At 42.4% G+C, this 20,468-nt stretch overlaps 2 protein-coding genes across 4 annotated transcripts; both read right to left on the reverse strand.

Moving 5' to 3' along the window:
• Window positions 1-4,461: 4,461 nt before the first annotated feature.
• On the reverse strand, window positions 4,462-12,263 carry vps51 (VPS51 subunit of GARP complex). Its single transcript, XM_048270555.1, has 11 exons — window positions 11,958-12,263; window positions 11,454-11,583; window positions 11,177-11,323; window positions 10,790-11,009; window positions 9,513-10,434; window positions 8,840-9,055; window positions 8,591-8,674; window positions 8,136-8,270; window positions 6,645-6,766; window positions 6,371-6,458; window positions 4,462-5,634 (listed from the first exon to the last, which is right to left on the reverse strand). The coding sequence occupies exons 1-11, from the start codon at window positions 12,150-12,152 to the stop codon at window positions 5,374-5,376; spliced, it is 2,520 nt and encodes an 839-aa protein (XP_048126512.1). The 5' UTR covers window positions 12,153-12,263; the 3' UTR covers window positions 4,462-5,373.
• A 510-nt stretch (window positions 12,264-12,773) lies between these two features.
• frmd8 (FERM domain containing 8) lies at window positions 12,774-20,402 on the reverse strand. 3 transcript variants are annotated; one of them, XM_048270584.1, is made up of 11 exons: window positions 20,071-20,402; window positions 19,287-19,389; window positions 18,782-18,949; window positions 17,984-18,085; window positions 17,826-17,884; window positions 17,449-17,615; window positions 16,831-17,031; window positions 16,432-16,555; window positions 16,035-16,184; window positions 15,512-15,740; window positions 12,774-14,579 (listed from the first exon to the last, which is right to left on the reverse strand). In XM_048270584.1, exons 2-11 carry the CDS (start codon window positions 19,372-19,374, stop codon window positions 14,467-14,469), a joined length of 1,401 nt encoding a protein of 466 aa, XP_048126541.1. In that variant the 5' UTR covers window positions 19,375-19,389; window positions 20,071-20,402; the 3' UTR covers window positions 12,774-14,466. The 3 variants fall into 3 exon arrangements, with proteins under 3 accessions (XP_048126541.1, XP_048126523.1, XP_048126532.1); XM_048270566.1 differs by having other exon boundaries at window positions 19,287-19,404; XM_048270575.1 differs by having other exon boundaries at window positions 19,287-20,402.
• Between the last annotated feature and the right edge of the window lie 66 nt (window positions 20,403-20,468).

Raw genomic sequence — 20,468 nt, forward strand, 5'->3', positions numbered from 1 at the left:
TGACTCGCGGGAGACATCGCGGGAGATATCGCGGAATGTTGTTTGCAATAAACACAGCAGAACTTTCATTCTTACTCATTAAAATGAGCATAATGACTGACGAAATAAATTCTTATGATGTAGTTTAAATAAACCACTGTTGTCATAGCCTACAGTTAACAGGCCTGCAATGTAGCACATAAATTCAATATCAAGTGTTTCCCCTATATGTGTGTCTATCTATTTAGCCAACAGCAGAAAATAACAGAATATCCAAACGTTTTCAGTAGGCTAGCCTACCATTGTTGCAGAAATCACGTATAAGAAGGTATCCCTTCGATTTCTGTTTATTTTCGCATATTCCAACATAAGGAAGCAGCATGAGACTCTCGTCATAATCGTCATGAGCATAGACATAATATACATAGACGCCGCATTGGCTGCTGGAAACAAGAAATGCGGCCGCCATCTTGGACCGGTCATACTCCTCGTTGTGTTGCAGCAGAAGATAGAAGATGACAGCACTGTGCAGCATGTTCCTTCTCAAATCGGCGGACCATACTCGGGGGATTTACTTTTCACAAGTAAGATTTAACATAACCGTACTATTGGTTGTATTTTGTGAATAGAATATTACCAGAGAGCTGAGAAGGAGCAATCTTTGATATTACTGTATGAAAATCGTAGCCATCTAGCTAGGCTATGTTTACTCGGTGTTCACTCCGCTATGAACTGAGACTTGATAAGTCATATTCCATAACACTGACTTAGATTACAACTGACACAAGAAGGCTATTGTAGAAATAAATCATACTAGATTTGGCCGGCGAATTTTACACAAGTGGCACAGACTAGCCTATTGGGCAATCGCTAGCTGCTACTTGTAGCCTAAGTGTGTTGGTGGTAGCCTCACTATTTCCTGAATAAAGTAACTTTTCAATAGCTCAACTTCTTTATTTATCAAGTAGCTTAGCCAGACAAGCTACACTTTTCTTGTCATGTGAAATTAGCACAATTTAAAGTAGCTTCCTATGTAGTGAACTAGCCTACTGCTGTGTTTGTGTTAGGCTACTAATACATTTGACTGGGTGGTAGTTTTGTGTAGCGTTTTATTCATGGCAGAGTAACTGATAGTTTAGCTCACTAAAATTTCGAAGTAGCTTGCCCAACACTGTATTATTCACATGTCATTTACCCTAACAAGAATAAGATGCCTCTCAAATTCCTTTTCATTCATTTATTTATTATTTTGTATCTCTCCAGAACAACTGCCTTGTTCAAGAAGACTGTGAATGAACTGAACGGTCTCCTCACACCCCTGGAACTGAGGAAGGTGCAGCTCTTCATTGCAGTACTGCAGGGCATCTGCTACACTGTGACTGAATGTTTGATTTATGAGCTCCACCTTCATCACCTGCATTCGCCACTCTGTGTCCCATTTTCCCATCGTCTGGTTGACTCAGTCCTCTTTTATGGAGTTTACCCAGTTTACTATGCCATCTTATTTGCCCACCTGCTGTCTGAAGCACTTTTGTTCTCAGCTAAAGTGTACCCAAGCAATTTTAGCAAGGTGGGAACATACAAAATGACATGCACCAGTTGTTGAAATCATAGAACCAACTGCATGACGGTAACTCTGTCTCACTGAGCCTGTGAAGACACTCCCTGATTCTTTACTGATTGCAATGAACGGGTTGATCTTAGCAGTTTCTAAAATGTTTCTTAATTCCTTTTTATTTAATCTCTTCATTGGGGCTGGAACCTTTCTGTGAACTGTAAATAACAGATGCTGTTGATGAACCCATTGACACTGTACAAGTGACAAGTCACCTTTTTGTCTTGAATTGATGAACTGTTACACTTACTATGCCAAACCAATGTCTGTTCATCACTTTATTTTTGATGGCACTGAACTGAAAATGTTAATGGATTTTTTTCTGTAAATTTAACTCATTAAAACTTATCAAACCAGTTTTTGTCTATGCTGTCAAAAGTGGATTAGTTATGTTCCCAGTTTTTATATTGGATGTCCTCACTTTATAATATATCATATATCAGAATATTCTATTACTGTTAAGCCCACTATGAATATTAAAATACACACAACCATGTTTCCTGTATCATACAGCTTTTCTACTGGGAGGTTTACAACTTATTCTGAGTCAATTTACCCAAGTTTGTCACTAAACCACATAGGCCTACTTGGAATACCCCTCAGATGTCTGAATGGCACTGATCTCACTTAAATGTTTATGGAACCTTTCTGTGGACTGTGAATAATGCTGTTGATGGAACTTTTCTGTCAACTGTGAACTATATTTAACTCATTAAACTTGTATCAAACTAGTTTTGTCTATGCTGTCAAACATGGATTATGTTCCCAGTTTTAATATCGGACGTCAGGTCACTTTATATCATATATCAGAATATTCTATTACTGTTAAACCCACTATGAATATTAAAATACGCTAAATCATGTGTCCTGTATCATAGCTACATGTATGACCTTTGCAGCAAAAAAAAACGTGTGAGAATCTGTTCGGTATTCAGTGAGATATGATTAATTAAGTGCGCTGACAGCTCATCTCACCGGCCAAACAGATTACACTGAGTGGAGTGGATGACCGGTCCAAGATGGCGGCTCCAAATCTCGTCAGCGCTAGTAAGGAGTAGCGGTCGATGCGGCGTCTATGTATATTATGTCTATGGTCATGAGGACATTCCTCCCAAATGGCCCTATCACGTCTTTGAACTGACGTCATGAGGGCGTGTTTTAGCTTGTGCAGCTCGTGGAAGGCAACTGCAAGATCTGACTGCAGGCTAAGACTCCCGCGATATTTTAAGGTCATGTGACATGGTGTCACGGTGGTAAGTCCCTCCCTGGCTGACAGAAGTCGGACCAGAGCCCGTCTACTCTGATCAGACAGAATTTCTAACCAGCAAGCATTGCGTCCATCCCAGTATGCATTGTGTTCAACCCAGCATGCATCACATCAAGTCAGATCTGCACAGATCTGCCTCAAGTCGAACACGCCTATTATGTTCAACCTATGTGTTCAACCCAGCATGCATCACATCAAGTCAGATCTGCACAGATCTGCCTCAAGTCGAACACGCCTATTCTCTCTGTCAATAAATCAGCCATGACTTTCTAACACAGAAAATACATGTTAAGACTGCATGTTCATGTTTGGCACGCTTTGATTTCATCCCATCACTGAATTTAATGAGCTAAACTCCAGCTTCACTTCAGCTGTATTTTTAAAAAATCTGATTGGTAGCCTCAAACTGTGTATCATGAAGAAATGTATACCAGCAATGTCACTGTAAGTGAAGCACAAACTAATTTCAGTTGTAAAGACTGGTGGGTGCTTGGCTGCAGAAGGAGGGAGTGTTTTCAACATGCACATTTCAGTAGGGAGTTTCACATAGAGCATCACAGTCCCGCCCACAGGAGTTTCCGGAAGTAAGAATTCGATGCAATTTCTCATAAGCCATAAAAACTTAATTGCACATGGTAGACTCAAAACCAGCTACGGCTGTACTAAGCGATTGTGTATGCTCATATAGAGCATCACAGTCCCACCCACAGGAGTTTCCGTAAGTAAGAATTCAATGCAATTTCTCCATTAACAATTCGGGTATAAGCCATAAAAACTTAACTGCACATGGTAGACTCAAAACAGGCGCCCGTCTACAGAGACCCTGGCCACTCCGTATTAAGTCCAATTGTACCGAATTTTGGTTGCAGTTCCACCAGATTTCCACTGGGGGCGATCGCCATGAGTGCAGAATGAATGGTAGTCAATGGAGCTAGACGGCTAAATTTGTCTCTTTCACCTGATTGTCGTTGACAAATCTCAGATTTAATTGTAGTTTATATAACTTTAACATGGGTTATAGGTCAAAAGTTGAATGAACGAGTACTTATGTCCTTTTGATTTCTTACAGTTTGGGTCGTTGTTGCCCATAACACACTAGCATTGTGCTAATGAGTGACGTCATTGACACGTTTGAAAGGCTTTTTAGAACAATTAAGTGACTTTAAAAAATATAATACTCCACCAAGTGTATTTTCTTTGCCTCCCCTTTCGAATACAATATCTAAATTAGTTGAAAAAAAATTATATCCAGAGAAAAGTGGATTTTGAGGGGTACAGCTCCATAGACCTCCATGCATTCTGCACTCGTGGACGAGCGCCCTCATGTGGAACCACAGAATGAACTGCAACCAGTCGAAATGATATGTTGTATGCTTATGAGTTACGCCGTAGCTGATTAGCCTAAGACATGCTTTAAAACTCTTTAGATGCGGATTTTTCCAAAAGTCAATGGGAGAAATGAATGGGAAATTTACTTCCGGAAACTAAGCTCTCTCGGAGGAGGGGCGGGACTGTGAGGCACAGGCTGCTTTTTGGATTGGCATCATTTTGGATTATGTTAAAATTATTTGTTTGTAAATGATTGTAAAAAAAAGGCAAATTAAATTGATCAAGATTCCATTTATAAAAGCAGTAAAAGTGGAAATATCCAAGGGGGGTGAATACTTTTATAAACACTGTATCTATCTTGAGGTCAACCTAACAGGCCATATTCAGGTGTCACAGACTAGAACCACTCAAGGAACCTTGAAAATAACCCTCAACTGCTTCTGTCTCCATCACTCAAAATTCAGGTCTTCTCTAGTATTATGGCTTTATCGAACATTCAACTCGCAAAATGTCGTTTTTAAGCTTGCCTACAATAACCTTCAGAAAAAGTTTGGCCCCAATAAAGTCCTTCTAAGACTATGCCTATATGGACAGTAGTCCAATTGTCATGGGATTTGTGAGGAAAAAGACCCTGCACACCAACATAGCTACTGAGTCAGAGTATCCAACAAGTGTCTTTCCTTCCGGAGGATGACCTTCACTTTCATGATAGAGGTCCTCCGAGATACCATAAAGTACCAACGAAACAGTTCACTGACATTTTCCAATCTTTTTTTCAATTACACTTCACTATCTACCTTAATAGAATTTTTCACCATGCAACCGATCGCTTCGCTAAACGCTACCATGCTACTTTTAGCTTACGCTAAATAGTTGAAATATTAGATGTTAGATGTCCTTGGCTGCCTGGTCCATGATACGGTGACTGGTGAGTGACATGACAGCTGAGAGACTAATTGAGTTTAATTTTTTTTTTTTTCCAATTTTAGGCAACATTCACATACATTCCATAAAACAAATTCACTTGTGTAACAGATTAATATGAATCAATATATTACTGCCTGTACTTCAACCTCAGTGACAACTGAAGTGACCATTCATAAAGTTCTTTCATAGGTTCAGGAGACCAGCAAGGGTGGATTTAGAGTTTCTGAAGTAGCTGGTAACGTACGTAGGGTCCTTTTTAACCTCTCTCACAGATGACCTCAATGACACTCTGCTCCATAGGTGCGGGGTCTAGACAGCGATGGGCAGCACTACCGACAATCTCATCCAATAGAAAGTGCACCAGGTTCTCATCCGACACAAAGCGCCAGAGATACATCTGCAGATAGTGGCAGTCCACCTGGATCTGCTGCAGGCCGTAGCGGCCGAAGGTACGCAGGCGAACACATTCTAGGAACGTCTTCAGACTAATCTTAATAATCCCAGTCAGCACGGAGACCTGGAGGAGGGGAGAACAAACAAGAGGAAATGTTCCTATAACGTTACTATAATATTCTTGAAAGTACAATTCGAAAGGTGAATTCTGCCATCAACAACAACTTAAATCAATGTATAGGGGGGCTACAACACTACAAATGACAATGGACAATGAGACCTGTTATGTTTCTGTCTGTCAACACACACACACACACACACACACACACACACAATCACTTACTCAGACGTAGTTGCTACAACATCAGCACAACACTACCAACATGACCTCTTACATATAATACACTTATTATGTATTGCTGCAAGAGAAGCCGAAAGCCAAGATTTTTATTCTCTACTGAGATGTAACAATAAATGAGTCTTGAAAGCCAAAACACACCAATTTGAAAAGGGTAAGTAGATCTGTGCAGGTTAAATTCTCTTTATTACAGGTCAATAAGACAACAACACACAACACCAGCACAACACAACACCAACACAACACAACACAACACAACACAACACAACACAACACAACACAACACAACACAACACAACACAACACAACACAACACAACAACGGCAGGTGCCAGAGCTAATCCAGATGTAATATCTGATTGAGGTAGTTATAGGAAATGTATATATGCATGCAGTGTTCTTTAAGATCTTCAACTTGGTCTGGTTAAAATGTTAGTTCACATAAACGAGTCAGTGTGTTATAACACAATCATGTGTCCAGCATAATGGCATATTTTTTTTACCTTATTGAACTCTACTGGACTGAAGATGTCGATCCTCTCAGAGAAAAGCTTGTGGATGTTACTCAGGAGGTTTGTGTCCATAGGAGCACTGAAACATAAGCACTATGTCAGCAGACAGCTCTAAACAGCAACTACAATCATCACTATGATCCTAAAACTTAGGTGTTTGAGCCAGAGTATTTCTGGCAGTGGGAATAATGTTAGCAGTAGATATAAAGTAGTATATAGTAAATAATTAGTGTTAAATAATGAAGTACAGATTGGCAGAAATTACCTTGGTGTGTAACTGGGCGCATAACGCACTTGCTGTCGTGAACTGCTATAGACAGAGAAGGTCCTCTTACTTGAATCACTACTGTGGGCTTTTCTCACCCCTTCCTCATACAAAAGGCCCACCTACAAAGAATGAAAATATGAATCATCATACAGTAAATCAGGCAAACAAAACATGAACAGGCTAGCATAGGTCTTTAGCTGGCTAGTCAACTCAACACAAATCAACTTTCCCCAGCTGACCACCTGTAGCCAAACCAGGACAAATGATAATTTGTCTCAGGCTTTGTCAAGCACCAGACGGTTTGATTTAGATAGGTTTTGTTTTGTCTCACACACACACACACATCATTTGTCATATCGTCAATGTCATTTGAATGTATTTCATAGTTTAACCAAATAAATTTCAGTGTCCCGCCGGCGGGACGGTTATCCCCCTCCCCCACCTCCCCCCAACATTCTAAATCAATTGTATGCACCATATTGCTATGTAGCATAGTAATGTTATACACCATTTCAAAGCTTTGGCTCTTGGGAATCCAAAAATGACAACTTTTTTCATGTACAATCTGTATAGTGCTTTACATTCTCAGATTCATTTTATTATGTCTCAATTAAATTTGATCCAAAATGCCCCCCTCCCCCTCCTCCGCTTTTGGTGATACCCTGACTTCTGGCTGCAGTGTAGCTGCAGCACAACAAGTAGATGCCTCATATGAATCTTCATGTTGTATTAGCCAATATTAGTTGTACAGATGTATAGTCTATCTTATACACACTCATTGAACCAACAAAGTAAATGCAAAAATAGAGACTTTTTTGTAATTATTCCATATTTTGTGTAGTCAGTCTATATCAGAACACCTGACATACAATCTAAATAGTCCACAAGAAACCTCAAAGTGTTACCTTTCATTTGAGACCAGGATTATGCTTCTACACAAAGGGGTTCATATGCAGTAAGCATTTGATTGTCAGTATGCATTTTGGATAACAAAAAGTCCTATGGGGAGAATCCATAGGCATTTTACAAAACGCATGGGCATACCTTGGCAAATAATAGTCTAAAGCACTCATATTTTCATTCTATATTGATCAACTTTTGCACACAGCTTCACAAGACCTGGTGCTAGGGCTCAGTTGTGTTTCTAAGGGATATCAAGTGACCTAGAGGGCTGAAATGTGGTCAGTTCAGAGATGCTTGTAATCCGGCAGAAAGAAAAAACTATATTCTAGCCTCTGTAGCTCTTTGTCAGTACATCACACAGTTATCTTGACTGCTTCCTACGAAAGTTACAGGTTCTCAGCTTTCTATAGAGGTCCAGCACTTGATGGTTGACCCCAAAAGAGGTGGGAACAATGCCCTTATAAATAGGCACAGTGCAATTTCAGGCAAAAACTTGAAATTTTTACTGAGAACTATTTAAACAACCAGGAATAGTAACAAATAATGTTGCCTTACAATCATGAAACTCAATAAAGGGTTAACTACCTGGACATCTATGGACGTGGTGTCTTCCACAACTCTCTTCATCACTGCTCGCACATTCCGTGGCTCAATAGTGTTCACCCAGTCTCTGGTCTCCACACTTTTCCGTAACATCTGAGAGATGATCAATCCCTGGACCTGATGAATAACAGAACATATTGTATTATGAAACAAACAATGTATTGTATTACGAAAACAAACAATTCATGCAACCTGAATACATTTGACTTATTGTGTTGATTATGTAAGAGATAATGGACGACACATCATTTGGGTACCAGAAGCTAATGCGCGCTCGAAGTGGTAATGGAATCATGACACGCAGCAGACGTGCTGAATAACATGACACACTGCAGACCCATGTTGAAAACGATGAACAAAAAAGAACAAAAAAAGATTGGTCTATTTTCGTCTCTGCTGTGTGTATTGCTGAGTACTAGGCTGTGCACCGTACGTACCTTTACGTAGTGATTGAGCAGCTTCTGTGCGGCCTCTCTGGCTTCGGCACACAGGGCAGTAACAGCAGTAACTGGAGAGTGGTGCTGAGGGGGAGCAGGAACAGTTCACAGAAGATAACATTACATAACTGACTACACATCTAAATACACCATAAGAAATATAATACATTGGTGTTTAATCATCAGATGGACATAAAACAACTCTGAGGGAGACCATCTCCCGAGGAAAGAAAACTGCCATATTCTTACCTGCACCAGGAACTGTTCATCTGTGAGGGTGAGTATGTAAGAGATGGTGGACGTCTCGTAGTCCAGACACAGGCGCGAGAGCAGCAGGAGGAGGGCAGGAGGAGTGGACCCACCCCGGTCCCCGGTGCTCTCACAGAACTGACGAGACGACTGGCAGATAAACTTAATGAAGCTCACCACCAGGCTCTCCCGCACTCCCTGACTGCAGAACTCTCCCTGATAAGCAATGAGAAATACACACAAAAACAGATTTAAAAAAAAAAGAGACATTTAGATATTAACTGGTATTTATTCAATTAGTATTTACTCCCTTGGAGTCAGTTTTCAATGTGCAGGGTAGACCTTTAGAGTAATTGTCCAACATGCAGGGCAGTGCAAATGACTTTCATGGAACCTGTACTTTGGCCTAAAGAGGTACCTAGTGCATTGAAAAGTGACAAAAAGCATCATGTTCCTGCACGATATACCAAGATGACATAGTCCAATACCAGGTGGTCCGTGCACAGTCCCAGACAGACACCATTCTCCCTATTATGAGTCAGGGTGCTATCAATATATAAGTCTAAGTCTAAGACTATTATTTTGGGAAAAAAAATACATAGTGTTTCTTTAATCTGCTGTAACTGAAACATTATACCATTAATATATAACATTGCTATTAGTATGTATTCACCTTGAAGTAAGGCTTGTTGGAGAAGGTGATATCCTTCGCTGTGAAGAGATGCACAGAGGCCAACACTGATTTAATCTGATTCAAGATGGAGGCTGAAAATGAGGCCAGCAGTTCGGGTAGGTTAGGAGGTGCATCTTTTCCACTGGTTCCTCCCCCCAAGAGGCCCCCTCCACCCGTGCCCCCACCCATCGAGAGGCGAGGTGCAGCCAGGGCCTGCCTCACGTCGGTCAGGCTGTCCAGGTAGAAGCTCTGCAGGGCCGACAGGTACTGCTTGATCCGCTCTCGGGCCGCCTGCACCACAATCTCTGTCCCCTGGCTTGGTACGGACGACCCCGGGAGCAGCTTGGTCACGGCCTGCAGGCGACGGTGGAAGCGGTCGAGGGCGCGCACCAGCAGGGAGTTGTCCCCGACCCCCTTCTCCTCCTGGATCCGCCGCTCCACAAGGGAGAAGTAACGGACTGCCAGGGCGTCCACGAAGGCGTGGAGCTTGCCTCTGGCCATCTCCGGAATGTTCTTCGAGGCCAGCTCGCCCTCCTGCGGACGGTTGATGAAAAGCTCCTGGTACGAGGCGATGACCAGGCAGAGGTTGCTGACGAACTCGTTGCAGCCCCGGTCGATGAACTCCAGGATGTCCGTTTTGGAGGCCCCGGAGAGGAATGGGTTGCCTGAATGCATGGAGGCGTCAGTGGGAGAGCCAGCAGCAGATGAGGCCCCCTTCTTTAGAGCAGCTGAGGTCTCTGTCGTTGCTGGTTTACTGGGCGATACCGGGTCTCGTAGTTCTGCCTCTAGGCCTTGCAGGTCTGACTCTAGTCTGGACTGGGCATGGCTGAGGAACTTGTCGCAGAGTTCCTCTGCAGGCTCGTCCAGCTGGAGCAGTAGCTCAACGCACTCGGACAAGTCCTTTGCATTGGAGCCACCATCCCTGTGCATACATAGAACCACACACATTTTAGTGGAGACATTTTGGATGGCATTCTTGATATGTTGATATGTTTACTCTCAATGGAAGTGTTACTTATAATGCCAAGTAATGTACAATCCTTTAGATTATTTGCATCTGTTAACTGGGGCTTGTTCAGTCAACTCTTAAAGGAAGGGGTTATGCTAATTGGAGAACTCATTGCATCACCAATACCCCTTTTTAGGGCTGTCCAAAAAAAAAACCCAACAGAATACTGATTCTCCGATTTTAGTTTACTTTCTGTTTTTGTTCTACATGCATGTTTTTCTGAACAAAATTCCCTGCTGCAAATGTAGATGCTGGATGACAGACTTACCTGAACTTCTGACGTAGCTGTTGAGCCAGCTGCTCCATGATGGCATTGCAGTCATCCTGGATCCCACAAAAAGAGGGCATGTGGCTGTACTGCTGAAGCACGCAGCGGGCGCGGCGGTGGGAGCTCACGGCCTGGGCGTACGCCTGGAGCTCCAGGCACTTATTCAGCCGGGCAGGGAGCTCGAAGAGGAACTGTAGCTTGCGCAGGAGTGTGTGAACACCTTAAACATCAAAAGGTGCAAATGAATATAAGTACAGGAGGCAGCCATTTAGAGGACAAACTTATATGAAGGAGCATGCATAACAAACAATGGACATCTTACTGGCTTACAACAAGGGCAAGGCTAAAATATAGCAGTTGCATGCATAGTCACTTGGGCCTCTTTACCAGAGAGCTTGGTGATCTGTGTATGTTGGTCCTGCAGTGTTCCACTGATCTTTGCACTGAACTCGGTGATGGCAGACATATTGGCAGAGAGGCAATCCATCTCATCTTCCATCTTTTTGAAATCATTCTTCATCTTCCTAATAGTGTCTATGAAGAGACCAAGCATGACAAGCAATAAGATGGCAATATGCCATACCATTACACTGAAAGAAACCTTGAGCATCTGTTACTGGCACAACAAGACGGTTGCAGAACTAATTGACTAGTGCCAACTGACCTGTTGCTGATATGAACTTGTTGTAGTTCTCATACACCAACGTCTGCATATCACTGTCCAAGGAACGTATCTGCTTCACCATGCAGCTCTCCTGGTCCATCAGTTCGCCTAGAGAACATTCTTTTCTCAGCTGAGAAAGGAGAGAACAGGTACAAGGGTCACAAGGTGAGCATGCTATAATGTCAGGCTACTTACTGTAGCCTACTCTGGATAGTGTGGTAGTGTTAGTTTAGGAAAATGTGTGGTATAATTAAATTATTACACTGCCATGTGTAACATTCTTAATCTAACCAACAGGCAAGGTTACATTTAGCTACATCAAAGCGTGTCGGCAGCAGCCATATGGAAAACGCGAATGGTGAATAGCGTAAAACTGGCTAGCAAGCCTTAACCAAAACAACTGTGGCGCAACCTGAGGGGCGGGAGAGTGAACCAGGAAACTAGCCACTGCGTTAACGTTAGATTACAGAACAATCACAATGCACAGCCAACATAATACGTTACCTTATTGAGATAGACCTCTGGATCGAAATGAGGCCCATTAATATCACAGGGATCCAGCGATTCGGCTTGGTCTGAGCCTTTTCCTTCATCATTGAGCCCGTAGTAGAGCTTTAGCATTCCGTGCACTTTGCGTTTACGCTGCGCGTCGGAATCAGGTGGTGTTGTGGCAGGGCTAGTTCCCTGGTCGATATCCATATCTACCTATATTATTTTGATATATATGACGTTACTAAAGGCAAGTGAAACACGGAGTGTGCCAACTCATAACATCAGATGACTGGAGCTTTTCCGGGCTACTAGTTTCTCGTCATATGAGGACCAGCTATCATTGGTTCAAAAGGACACGTGAGGGTGGAGCCAACAGTCCGAAGACCTCTAAGACTGTCAGCAAGGACCAAGATGGACCGCTCAAGGCAGAGATATTCTAAAGAGTGATGTTTCAGTCCATCTCTGGCTCAGATCTTCTTGAGCGAAGATGAGGCAAGATAGCTAGCAGCTAGCAACACAGATCTAAAACAAAGGTGATTCTCTTCCAAGGCCTTTGCCAGCTCCTCTCTGTATCGCTCTCTTCTGGCTATGCCCAAAGATTCTTGACTACTCCGCTTGAACCCTCTCTGCTGTGCTTTTCTACTACCTCATACTTCTGACTACTAGTTACCTGAAAACATAGGCTCTTTTCACATCATTCATACACTGATTATTGAAAAAATATATACCACATGTTTACTGAATACTACTTTGGGAGGCAGGATTGCCTTGCTTTATGAATGTCTGAAATGTGTTTAGTGGTAAACATAATGGGAATATCAAAATATCTGCCATAAATGATTTTTTATTTATGTTCAATACATCAGAACCACATAAACAACATTTTTTTTAAATAAAACATTTATAATAAAAAATCTATAGTATACATTATTATTGGTTGATAATTGAAGTGTGAGACTGTTAGTACAAAGCAGGAATAAAAAAATGAATGCTGCATATAATTTTTTTTTTTACAAACCTTACAGTCACTGAACTTCGGTAGTGCACATTACATTGTTTATTGAATTCTATTAAGTCAAAAGTGTTAGTAATATAAAACTAGAAGAATGAACGGAAACCGTAAAGGGATTATGTATTACAATGCACAAACACAAAACAGTTATACTGTTAATCTGAAATTCATGGTATCAGCTGCAGTTGGTTAAAAACACAAAAGGCACTTTAAACTCGACGTTTATCCAAAAAGCGTATTTGTAAAGCAATGTGGTTCCACAAATCTCATTCAAATGTTGGCACATGCAGGAATGGCCAAGGCCCAACATTGTTGTTGATTGTTGTTGTTTTGGATATATTATACAGTGTCCAGAGGTACCACAGAGGAGTACAATGTACCCCACTCCTTTACGCGTTCTTCTCAAGCCTCGTCTGAAAAGTGATGATGGGGTGAAGATGCTATATGTGTATGTACATGCTAACTCATTAACCGTCTACAGTTCCTTTTGCTTCAGCCGAACATCATGCATAGATAAAGGCAAATGATAGCGTGGCTTTATGACAATCCATATATTTCAGAATGTAGAGGAAAGATAAACAGTGTATAAAGATTGTATCCTTCTGATTGCAACAGCATTGACCGTGTTCTGTGCACTGTGATTTCACCTATACAGGAAGGAATACAGTACATTTGACAGAGGTTCTTTTCCCCCCACAAAGCCCATGATACATTACCAAAATATATCACTGCCAGAGACACTGGAGTATTGGAGCCTTGATTTCATTCAGGGTAGATAGTTTAATGTTGACTACTCCATCTTTTTTTGTTTTCTGTAAGGATGTAAGAAAGGTCCTCGTCCTGATTTAATGTCCAGGGTCACCTGATTTGAGTGTGAGGGTTAGGAAGCAGCCGCGAACATGAGGCACAGTTAACTTTGGTGCAGAGGGGGGGTCAGAGAGGTCACGGTTGGAGTTCCCTGTTTGTAAATGTTGCATAATTCGGCCGAGAAGAAAATGGAAAACTACATTCACAGTGAACAGCCATCAAGGTCATTGTTGTTCTTTTGAGGACTGCCTTAAGATATTTAAGGAAGAAAGAAATGTTTACCGAAAAAGTTCTACAAACTACCGAATACCTTATGAGCTGAGCATTTGTTGTGGCCATGAAAAGTGACCATGAAAATTTAATCTGACATCTTAACCATGATGTCTTTCCAATTAGGTTCAAATTATGGTTTATTTTCATTTCCCCCTTGACATACGGCTGTTCCTGCTTCACTGACCTAGATAAGGCATGGTTACTTTATACAAGGTTCCCTTTCAGGGAAGTGGTTTTCGACCTACCACGAGGAGTTAACATTTTAACCTACCGTATTCCACTTTTTCTCCATTAAGAAAAAACACAAAACATAAACAAACTTGGTCCAGTTTAAATTAGTCACTCCAACTCTGGATTCCTCTCCCTTGGGTGTCGACATGCAGCAGTTGATTTGGTCGGGTGGTGGCAGTAGTAGAGGCACCTGGGGGTTCAACCCTGTTCCAAACTCTCCGCCACCTGCACCGCCGCATAGTCCTGAGGTGGGGCCTGCCTCGTGAAGAAGGACGCAGCCCTTTTTGGTTTGAGGCGCTTGATTTCTTTACCTGAGGTTGAAATGGGGAGGTGAGAATTAGGAACCAGACTAAAGTGTAAGTGTGCGTAAATAAAGCTAAAACTGTACCAATACTCAAGTAAGGGGAAACAAAAAGGAAATAAACACAGCTAAATCCTGGTGTTGGACAGGGGGGTATTCCAGGTAGGACTGCACAATTAAACAATTTGTAATCGTGATTGTAATTTCAATTAATTCAATTAGCTATTCACAAAGGCTGCCATTCATCGAGCAGCTCGCAAGCCTCTGTATGGTTAATCTGGTCACTGTGATTTTTATACGCAGGTCATCCTTCTTGTGTGACAGACAGTGAAGCACACCTATCAATAGTGCTGTGCTTTTCATGCACTAGACATTCTCACCAAACAAGTGGTCCAACTTTAACAAAAGCTAGACTTTGAAAAATGAAATCGCGATATCTGTCGCAAAATCTATCGCAATTAGACATTTTCCCCAAATTGTGCAGCACTAATTCCAAATATGTGGACTAGATACCAACCTGGGTAAGTGACCAATGAGAAAATGGTAAACCTCTAAGGATTTGTTTCACTAGAAGAATGAAGCTTTTCTAAAGAGGTTTCTCACTAAACAACATACTTGTCATACCCCCAACAGCTAACCACAATTCCAGAACAGATCCAGATGCCTCTTTAAAGTGGAGCTTGCACAATAAAGCTAAAATACCATCTTGTGACGAAATAACTGGGTCTTCCAAGTATAACCTACATGCTGTTTGTTTTCCACAGCTGTTTGGTTTCAAGGTCAAAATGTTATTGTCTTCTTACTGAAAACCGTAGTCATGTGCTGGAACCTACCCCTCTGGGACAACAGAAGTGCTAACTCTAACGGTGGTCTGATGTGTTATGTCTGTTACTGTTCCCTCTCCACCCCGCCACTCTCCTCATCCCTGCATTACAGTCTCACCGTCGTCCACGTAGCTGATGGTGTTGAGCGAGTGCACACGGCTGCACACCACGCTGCTCTGCCGACGCAGCTTCCCTCGCCGGTTCCCCCGCGCCCGCTCCGTGGTGCCCTCCTGGCCTGCAGGTGGTGTCTGGGCGGGTGCGACCTCGCCGTCCGTGCCTGACGCAGCGGCTTCGCCGGCCGAGCGCAGCTCCACGCAGAACTCGATCAGGCCGCTCATCAGCTCCGCCTAGTGCACAGGAGCGGAGACACAACAACGGGTTTAGGAGAGAGAGGGCTCTCCAGGACAGGAAGGTTCATCTCTGGCCTTCAATTATAGCCTAATATAGAGACACCAGGGACATGTACTACATTAATTAAAGACTATAAACAGCCTGGTTGACTAAGAGTGATTCAGATTCATAAAAATATGCATAAAGCCTAAGAGCAAATCATTAGCATGTATGCTTTAATGAACGAGAACCACTGAGTTTATTGAGGGTTGACAGCTAACCATGGAGTGAATGAGGAACTGCCAGTTTACCTGTTTAGAGTAGATCTTCAGTAGTTTGTTGACAGGAGTCCCTGCCTCCTCCCCATCAAACTCCAGCCAGAGGATGTGCGAGTCTCCCTCCCCCTCGGGGTAGCTGTGGTCCCAGGACAGCTCATTAAAGCGCAAGCCCAGGAGTACATGCTGGTAGGGAGACATAGAGAGAGCAGAGGGCGGAATGAATCATCTGCTTAAGGCTTTAATCATGCCTTATGAATATACATAGGACCAGGAGCTCAGAGAGTTGCAGCGCGCTGTGATGTGAACAGGAACAAGTAGAAGCAGAAGGGGAACCGAAGGAAGAACAGAACCGAAAGGGCTCACATCCTCTTTAGAACCACAACACTGTGGAGGAGAGAGTGGGTAAGTGTGTGGATGAGGTGGTACGTACCTTCTCTTTGACATCCATGACATAAACGCCCTCCAGACTGATGCCCACTGTGACAGCTTTGCGTCCTCCTCTGTGTAGGATTCCCTGGGCTGGCTTATCGATCCCCGCTGAGAAGAAAGCGCAACTACAAAACAAACACAAAAACAAAAACACTTTGAACACCTCACAACTTTAATGCTGGGTTATGTTTGCAGAAGTTCCAAAATGGTAAAAATCACTCCTCTTTTCATGTAGAAAGTAAAACCATAATTACACACTGAGATAAACACACAAGACATGTGACCAACATTTCAGACTAGAGGCAAGTTCAAAGAGGTAACTTGTCCCTTTAATGTAGCAAGTGAAGCACAAACACACACATTCACACGGCTGGAACAGTTCATGCGGGCAGGAACGTACCCGTAGTAAGGCAGTGTGTGGCAGATGCTGAGGTACTGTCTCAGGTGATGAGTGGGGTCCTGGTTGGGGCTCAGGGAGTTGTACTCCTTCAGGAGACTCTGCTCCAGCTCGGCCTGCCGACCCCCCTTTCCCCGCAGGGTCGACAGAAAACCCCCGCCCACCAGCAGATGGCTGGGCAGGAAGGACGACAGCTTCTTCTCCCTGGGGCAGGAGAGACGGAGGGAAAGGCATGTCGGGAATGTGTGATTGTGTGCTGACACAGACCTGACTTGGAAAGAATTGAATGAAAATCAACAAATGGCATAAGGGGGAGTGAGGGCCCATGGATTGCGTAAACAAAAAATGATATAAACATTTGAGCTCATTTAAAACTCTAAAGGGTTGGCAAGATCGTGGGAGCTGTTAAAAACCATTCTGCAAAATCACAACAAAATTGCCCAAGAGAACCAAATAAAAATCCAAACGAAACCACAAAATTATTAGAGTAGTTATGTAAGAATAATCTGCCTGCCAATCAAATCAAAGACAGCACTCTAATGCCTGACTAAAACTAGATGTCCTCCAGGGAGAAGCGCTTTTGGTTGAGTTTCAAAATGGCTGGCTTCTGCAGATGGGTACCTGATGGCTGCGATGACCTGCTGTTCTTCGAGGCCAGTGCCGAGCTCTATGGCACAGGTCAATGCACCTAGTGATAACCAGTGCTCTGGGTCACATGGGTACCGTCCCTCCAGGATGTTCATGCGAGCCTCATCGTAGAGAAGCCTCAACACCCCCTCGTCCTTGATCTAGTTTTAGACAAAGAGCATTTCATGACAGTTCGCAACAGCAAAGCAGCGAGACATCAACAGGAATGTACTGAAGAGGAATGTTTATAAGCACTATGACGATTATGTAAGTGCTGTCTCTAGAACTAATGTTTTGGAAAACATTGCGCATATCAAAACACTCTGTAAGCTACAATTGAGAGTTCACAAAAAACATTTTTACAGGATTACCTGAAGTTCTTTTGACTTGGGGTAGAAAACATTTCTCCTGTATTGCAGACAAGGCTCATCTGTTAGTGAAAAACAATGTCTCATGTAACTTCAACATAGCACGGTACATTAAACAATTAAAGAATGACCACACTCTTTCACAAACACCACCCACAAACCTTGAGCAATGTCGTCATCTGAAGCCTCTGTGAAGCGATAAAGCAGGTCCTGCCACTGCCGACACAGTTTATAAGGCTGATGCTTTGGTTTCAACTGCAACTCTGAATGCAAAACAAAGTCAAGGGAATGACAAGGTTGTTATAGAATATCAAGAAGGATGCTAACAAATCTAAAGAATCTGATTCTGAAGTTTGATGAGGGCTAGTTTGTCATTTTTCTGATCATCACTACACATGTATGAGAATACAGATACACTACCGCAAGGCTTTAGAAAGGTCACAAAACTTGCAATGTGCTGAACAATAATGAATGCTTTTTATACCCTGAAAGCTTCTTGTGGTCCCTTGCCGTCAGATCAAAAACAAGACTCAAGTCAAACAGAGAAGTCATTTATTATATCTCTAATCCTCAAAATATCACTTAATCCTCAGAACAACCAAAAGGCCAAACAATGTAAGCTTTTATGATGGGACACAGCAAATAAATATTGTCAGCTGGCATACAGCTGTTCAGGAAGAGATAACTGCAGTCGGCCTGGAGCACCAGACCGCAATGTAACGCCATCATTTCAAGCACATAACTTTAATAGGTCCAGTGTTTTCCCACAGAATTGAATTCTATTTGTGGTTTGCCGAATTAACTTGAATGCAACAGTTTTTAACAAATGAACGCAACGTGGTTATGATGCTAACCAGCTTTAAGCACAATTTAGCACAACCTGTGGTGGTCAATGTTGATATTGTGGTGGGCCGCCACAAATAAGTCAATATATGGGAAACACTGAGGACAAGCTTTACCCAGCAGAGGAGAGCAGAGCCAGAAGGCAAAGGCGTCTTGGACAGAGTCTGGGGTGTTTAGGGCTTCTCGGACACTACGCCCCATTTCCTGCACGCTCACACAGCCAACACCATCCACGCATAAGTGCACAGCACTATCAGTCACCAAATAGACAAGCACATCTTGGGCTAGAGGGAAACAGAGAAAGGAGGACAGAGAAAGAAATTAACGTTTTTTTTTATTTATTTTTTGGACATGGACAATGACATGACAATGTCATTAAATGTCTTAAATGTACAGTAGGTGTATTGGAAATTCTTATAGAAATTTTAATATTTGTGACAAAATTTAAGGACAATCAATAAGTTGTCTGCCAAAACATACCAATAGACTAAGGGCAAATCAAGGGAAGCTCTATTTCATGAAATGGCACTGGATACATTTAGGGAATATCAAAATAAATGAAAAGTGTATTGAGGCATTCTAAAACACTTTTAAGAAGGAAAACAGCACTGATGCACTGACCTCGGGTGACAGAGGAAGCCACACTCCCTCTCTGAGAATGAGAATGCTCCGATGACTCTGGAGGAAACTCAGAATCATCTCCCTCCATTTGGCAACGCTACAGCTGCAATATGTAAATCTAGAAACAGTAAGCTCATTAAAAACTAGTATTAACCTTATAGCCTCGTCCGGCAGGGAGAGTTCATGTTAGCTAGCGTAACGTCTCTGGTCCTACACCAGGAATCGCTTACGAAAGCGATAGCTACATTATAGGTTAACAACATCTATGCATCAGTCTTCTGCAGATTAACTAGTTGACTAATGCTACCGTCATCACCGTTAGGATGTCTACAGAGCCGTTCTTTCATACCGCTGCGTTAATAATAGCAAAGATAGAGTGCCAACGTCAGTCTAACTGGCATTAGATAACCGTAGACATCTAAGTAGACATGATGACTAGCTAACATTGAGGACCACCACCTTGCTATCCAAGCTAACCAAGAGTCAGACAACCCTTAGCTTCTATACTTTGACAACTGAATACACGTTTGATAATTAACATTGTGTTGCCACAAAGTCAATAACAATTCACCCTGTTACCTGTGTTACAGTGATACTTACACATAAGATACATATATACTCATATTCGTTTGCTGGTTTCAGACAGCTAAGGACAGCTTTCTATGTTACACACCAAAGTTAACGTCAGCCTTCTAGCGCTAGCTTTTAAGTTGCAATTTCAAAATACATGATCATTAACATTTCTCAGTTGACCTAATAGACAAAAACGTACAGAAGTTATTACCTTTCCAAATTAAAAATGAGACGGCAGTTTATATCGAAACCCCCACTGCCTAACAGAAAGAATTCAGGCTACACTGGAAAACAACAGCAGCTGTGTTTGCCTCCAACTGGAAAACAGTTGTGGTCAATGCACGCACAAATGGCACACCCCGCCCCGGAAGACGTAGTTATTGCGCTCATGGAAAATCACGACCCGAAAACAACAAGCAGTGCCATCTGCTGGAAGCCAGCTTCTCCACTTCACCTTGTCGACACAACTCAGATATTATCGCCTGCTTAAACAAATCATCCATTTATTATCTTGCTGAGTTTGAGCAAAATCAGCACCACCACAAAAATGCAAAGACCATGCAAAGACCAAATTTTCCTCACGGGATCAAAAGAGTATATATACTTATA

Source organism: Alosa alosa, chromosome 2 (genome assembly GCF_017589495.1).
Source record: "Alosa alosa isolate M-15738 ecotype Scorff River chromosome 2, AALO_Geno_1.1, whole genome shotgun sequence".
Classification (NCBI taxonomy): Eukaryota; Metazoa; Chordata; class Actinopteri; order Clupeiformes; family Clupeidae; genus Alosa; species Alosa alosa.